Below are 6,000 nucleotides of genomic sequence, written 5' to 3'. Positions count from 1 at the left end.
TGAAAAAAAATACATCTTGGATTTATAGAATTGTGAATACAAACGCTCTGTGATATGACAATGACATCAGACAGGTTGGATATCATAATTTTATGATGGCTGCTTGATGTCTTTCTTTCGATTCTTTTTTTTGAGATGTTAATTTTAAAATTTTTTTCTTAAAATTTATTTATATTTTTTTCTACTCACGAAATATTTCTCACGGCTAAAAATAAATGTATACATGTTTTTCCAAATCTTCTTCAATAACAATCGCAATAACTGATATAATTTTTAACCAGTTAAAAATGATTACAGTAATCGAAATCAAAGTATCTTTTTTTTTTTTAGTTAAAAAATTATTGGTATCAATAATGTTCGATAGCTTAACGACAAACAACTCGTTATCTATGAACAGAAATACATCACGTGTAAAAAAAAGTAGTTTATAGCCTTAACTCATCGAGGCAAAGAATAAGAATTAAGGTAAGATAACTTTTTTTTTTTTAATATGTAATTTGTAAAAATTATTGTATCTAAGAATATTTAAGTTTAATCAAAATAATTAATGGAATAAGAATAAAATTAATTTTTTAATGTAATTACTGTTTAGCTGAAAAAGAAAAAAAATTATTGTTGTACTACTGCTGCGTTAAAATGACGGCTATAATATTATTCATGATTTTTGTGCTCACTCGTGCTCATATTTTTCATTTCGATATTACGGATGGATATGGAGATAAAATTATTAATGACTGTGTAGACTATAAAACTCGGGTAAGTATGTAGGGAAAGGGTGGACAAAACGGGACCACTAAGGTAATAATGGATTCTTGAGTTTTTAAAAACAGTCAATCTTTTTTTTTACTTCCATTTGAAGTAATTAAAGCAACTTTCAGTTGCCATATGAAAAGATCTTACTGCCCAGAAGGACAAAACGGACCCCCCCTCCCAAAAGTAAGAAAAAAGATGCCGCGAAAAAAGATTGAAGATAAACAATTAATATTGTAATAAATTAGCGTAGTGAGCGCAGGTAAATGCAGATCGAATGACTGTTTTTTTGTTGTTTTTTTTTTTTGTTTTTTTTTTTTTTTTTTTTTTTTTTTTGAAATCTGGAACTCCGAGTGACAAAATTAATTCGGGTTTAATTAAAATCTGTCATCCGAATTCATTCTCAATGTTTGCAGTGTACAAAATTTAAATATCGTGAAGAAGATATCGTATGTAATTTTTGTAGCGAACAATACAGTAAGTCTACTGAAAAATTAGTGAAAGGAAATTAAAAAAAAATTTTATTAAATAATTTTGGGACACTCAAAATTGTACAAAAATGACAAGAATCGTAAATGACGTTGGAAATCAATTTTTGAAAAAAAATCTTTTTTAAATTTCGGGGGTGGTCCGTTTTACACAATATATAGAGAGGTAGAGAATCGACGACTTAATAGTACTTGACTTTTTTCCATTCTTTTAAAAATAATTCTTATGATAGTAGAAATGAAATATTTTTATTTTTACCGCTAGTGTAATCCTTCTCTTGAATTTCCTTGTTGCGACTCAAAGAATAAATGCGAACCAGTTGAAGTCAATGATAATCGAGAAATATTTGCGTGTATAAAATCAGGTTTTTATTTATTTATATATTTACTATTATCACATATACTTTTTCATTGGAAGTTCAAAATAAAATCAAATTTAGTGGTTTCAGTTAAAACCCCATGAAAAACGAATAATATATACCCATATGTAGATTATGTATGAAAATTAGCCATATATGAAACATATGCTCTCTATATAGGCATATATGACGTATATGTAGGTCATATATGTCACATATATGGTCAAATTTTTATATATGGCCATATATGATTCATTTTTCACGGAATTTTTAAACTTTTCTGCCCTCCGGGTTCGTAGTAACCATTGGCATGTTTTTTGCCTTTTGTAGGATTGTGACCTCGTGCAAAATCGGTAAATTTATTGTAATCTTGCTAAGAATCGTATCCAGATCTGAAAAATAAAATGTTCCATATTAGACTTGTTCTGTATTTGGTAAATTTTGAACTCAAAATTTTGATAAAATTATTAAAATTTCAAGAATTTTGATAAAATTATTAAAATTTCAAGAATTTTTCATGAAAAGGTATTTTGTTTTTTTGAAGTACTTCTGAAATTGTGATTAGTAACCAACAAAAATTTTTTTCAGGACAACTGAACAAATCTTGTGAGCATAGTTTCGATTGTTTGGATTACGACTATGCTATATGTAATAAAAATAAAAATTGTGAATGTATTAGTACCTTTATGGCAATAAATGAAATGAAATGCGTAGCACTTTTAGGTGGTAGTTGTGAAGATAACAGCCGATGCATAGTCGATCATTCAATGTGCATTGATTTTCATTGCAAATGCGAGCCTGCATGGATACCCAAATCTAATGACCGATGCGTACCGAGTATGTGTAATTTTTGCAAACGTTTTATAGAAACATACAACAAGAAATTTTTATGTGTTTCAGCAAAATTGGCCACTCAGTGTAATGATGATGATGATTGTGATGACCTCAATCATATGCAGTGTTCATACAATTTATGCCTTTGCAGAGCACATCATGTCATTGAAAATGCCGCTACATGTAAGCCTATATTAGGAGGGCATTGTTTGTCAGATAAAGAATGTCCGGTCTTACATTCTGCTTGCATTGAACATAAGTGTCAATGCAGAGATAATTTTGAAATGATGTCTTATAGCGAGTGTCGATTTTGTGAGTATTAATTATTCTGTAATAATATGATATATTTTTTACAATAATATGCACAGAAAAAATGACAGTGAAAATTACAATGCAATCATCATAGAATACATTTTTTACGATTTTGTGTTGATCACAAATTGTGTTATTCATTAAATTTAATACGAAATTTCTAACTGTGTATGCGAAATATTTTCAAAATTTTGATCCAGTGAATTATATACTTTTCATTTTGACTTTTTATTTTCGTTCGGCGAAAAACGATCCGATCTTCAGGTACATGAAATTTCACGAAGAAAATTTTTTGGGGTCGTTTATATGGATCCGAACACTCTCTACCTCAGGAGCCTTTCTGTAGCCGGGTGGTTCAAAACGTCGGTCAACTTGCGATCGAAGGGTTTCGTGTTCGAACCCAACACCCGTCACAGCTTTTACTATTCTATACTTTTATTTGAAATTTCTGTTACTTCAAAATTTTTAATTTTACAATGTAGACATCGTCGTTTGTATTAAAGATCTTAGGACTGCATTACTTGCAGGTAATATTTATTCTTAAATAATAGTAGAGTTCATCGTTGCAATGATCAATAGTAAAGTGAAAATGTTAAAACCGTAAATTTAACTGTAATTTTTTCTCCGTTTGATTGGTGTACTAATGATCACGCATGCTCATGGCTGGCAAATATTCAGGCATGATCATGCATAAGATTAACGCATGATCAGGTCTGATAATTTTTTCCCGGGTGTTAATGTTTTTTTCAGCAACATTGAGAATGGATTGTGAAAATTTTCATGATTGTAATCGTATTTTGTATTCAGTATGTTCCGACGACAATCAATGTGTTTGTAAAAAAAATTATGTCCCCATTAATAATTTAGAGTGTGGAGGACTTTTAGGTGAATTTTGCGTAAATGACGAACAATGTGCAGTAAAAAATTCCGGTTGTTTTTTGAGTAAATGCGAGTGTAAATTCGGCTATACAAATTCAGGAATAAATCAATGTTTTGCAAGTAACTATAAATAATAGATTGGAAAATGATTAATATTTTAATTTCTTACTTCTAGTGATTCGAAAATAATTTTATTTTTTTTCTTAGATCAAATTAATATACCATGTGAAACTGATTATGATTGTGATGAAATATTGCATGCTGTCTGTTCTCCAATGAAAATATGTATGTGTAGAGAAAATCATATACTCATGCATAATTCGTCATGCGTACCACTATTAGGAGGATATTGTGATTACAGATATTTATGTAAGCCTCGTAATTCTTACTGTCTCGACAGTGAGTGTCAATGCAAACCTCTTTATGTTTCTACGTCACACGGCGCATGTCGATTAAGTAAATAAATAATTTCTGTCAATAAATATAAAATTATGAGCATATTTTTTCAGTCTAATAAAAATTGTCGATGAATACTTCACATCTTTTAGTTAATCATTATTAATTGCATTTATATGACGAAAAGTAAAAAAAATTATTTAATTAAACTATAAATAAAACAATTTTAATATATTTTTTGAGAAAAAAATATTTGGGTGCTCAGTAAGTTGTCCGACGTCTCCTGTTAAATTTTTTTATGATGTATAACGTATCAGATATATGTGTGATATTATTACGTGTAACATGATATTGTTTTACGTAAATTATATAAATTTTTATCAGCATACAGATATTATTTGTCATACATAGATTGTAATCTGACTTGATAATAAGAATAAAAAAAATTTTAATTAAAAAAAATCAGTAGTCAATTAGTATTAAAATTGATAGCGTTGATTAAAGTGATTAATTAATTTTTTAATTGCCAAAATAAATTTATTGGTTTAAAAGTCTGTATTAATTTATTAAACACACACTGCAGTATTTTATAAGGGAGGGAGTGTGCCTACCACCCGCGAGGGTTTCTCAATCCTTTAAATGTATATATATATATATATATATATATATATATATATATATATATATATATATATATATATATATACATGTATGTGTATATAAACGCATTGAGACGAAGACATGGCTTGGGACTGTGACATCTGAACGGGTTTCCATACATGCAACTTCTACGTCCTGGTGTGTCGGTAGCTAACGAGCCGTCGCCGATCACCAGCAGCCGGTGTTCAGTAAACTCTATATGTACTTACAGTGGTCATGCAAGTGACACTTGCATGCTGGATATTAATTCACTATTTTTTTAATTTAACAAAATTTTCAAATCTTGCGAAGAGAGGAAAGCTCTTTTTTTACTTTTATGGTATTGCTGCATGACAGCTGCTTTAAAAAAATTTGTTTCACCTGGATAAAGTGGACCATCCCAAAAAAATATAATTATTATAAGTTATAAAAATATCTATAACGATGTTATACATTACATTGGACTCTCGATTACTCGAACTTCAAGGGAAGTGATAAAAACTTTGAGTTAACGAGTTTTCGACTCAACAAGATGTTGAAATTTGCAAGTAGATTAGACCAAAAATCAAGAAAACAATTGATTTCTGTTATATAAAGCATAAAGTAATAAAGCAAGTTGTTAATTTTTGTTTAGCACTCATGATGTCTAGATACGAAGCGATTAACAATCAACAACTTTGCAAGAAAATATACATTACAAATAAGAATATAAGAAGCATTGGGCATTCCTATAAGAATTTAGATTTGATTGCTATAAGTTTGGACAGTTCGGAGAAAAACGTCTTTATATTTTACTAACTTCGACTTATAGACCCTGATTAAACAAAACGATTTATGACGATTAAAAACGTTTAAAAATTAAATCATCATTAATCGTCTTTAATCGTCATAATCGTCATGAAGTTTCAGATTTAATCGTCCCAAATCATCAAAAGACGATTTATGATTTTACGATTAAAAACGATTAATGACGATTAAAATTTCAAATCGTCAAGAATCGTCTTTAATCTTCATTCGAAAAATTTAATCGTTTTTAATCAATTGACGATTTATGACGATTTAAAACAGTTTTAATCATCACAAATCGTTTTGTCCAATCAGCGGAGTTTCACTTTTAAAATTCGAGTTATAGAGTATAAATATGCCTTATCGATACTGAAATGGAAACAATACTAAGTTCGAGTTACAGAGTCGAAATAATTCGAGATATCGCGTACTGAAGAGTTCAGCAGAAGAAAATACAAATTTTTGTCGAGTTACTGAGGATTTCGACTTAACAAGCTTCGAATTATCGAGAGTCCACTGTATTATCTAAAATTCTTAATTTTTAGATAATTTTCCAA

General features: G+C 29.1%; 1 protein-coding gene across 1 annotated transcript; it reads left to right on the top strand.

The window, feature by feature from the left end:
• Positions 1–355: 355 nt before the first annotated feature.
• LOC103568782 (prion-like-(Q/N-rich) domain-bearing protein 25) lies at positions 356–4,442 on the top strand. The gene is made up of 7 exons (XM_008545749.1): positions 356–465; positions 593–756; positions 1,504–1,603; positions 2,186–2,434; positions 2,498–2,743; positions 3,494–3,742; positions 3,830–4,442. The coding sequence occupies exons 2-7, from the start codon at positions 637–639 to the stop codon at positions 4,084–4,086; spliced, it is 1,221 nt and encodes a 406-aa protein (XP_008543971.1). The 5' UTR covers positions 356–465; positions 593–636; the 3' UTR covers positions 4,087–4,442.
• Positions 4,443–6,000: the final 1,558 nt, after the last annotated feature.

This window comes from Microplitis demolitor, chromosome 6 (assembly GCF_026212275.2).
Source record: "Microplitis demolitor isolate Queensland-Clemson2020A chromosome 6, iyMicDemo2.1a, whole genome shotgun sequence".
NCBI lineage: Eukaryota > Metazoa > Arthropoda > Insecta > Hymenoptera > Braconidae > Microplitis > Microplitis demolitor.
The sequence above is the reverse complement of the archived record's forward strand: the minus strand, read 5'-3'. Positions and strand labels throughout refer to the sequence as shown.

Coding starts and splice junctions, on each gene's coding strand:
- LOC103568782 (XM_008545749.1), top strand. CDS start 637: ATGACGGCTATAATATTATTCATGATTTTTGTGCTCACTCGTGCTCAT. Junction 1,604..2,185: donor ATTTGCGTGTATAAAATCAG/GTTTTTATTTAT, acceptor AATTTTTTTCAG/GACAACTGAACAAATCTTGT. Junction 2,435..2,497: donor TAATGACCGATGCGTACCGA/GTATGTGTAATT, acceptor TATGTGTTTCAG/CAAAATTGGCCACTCAGTGT.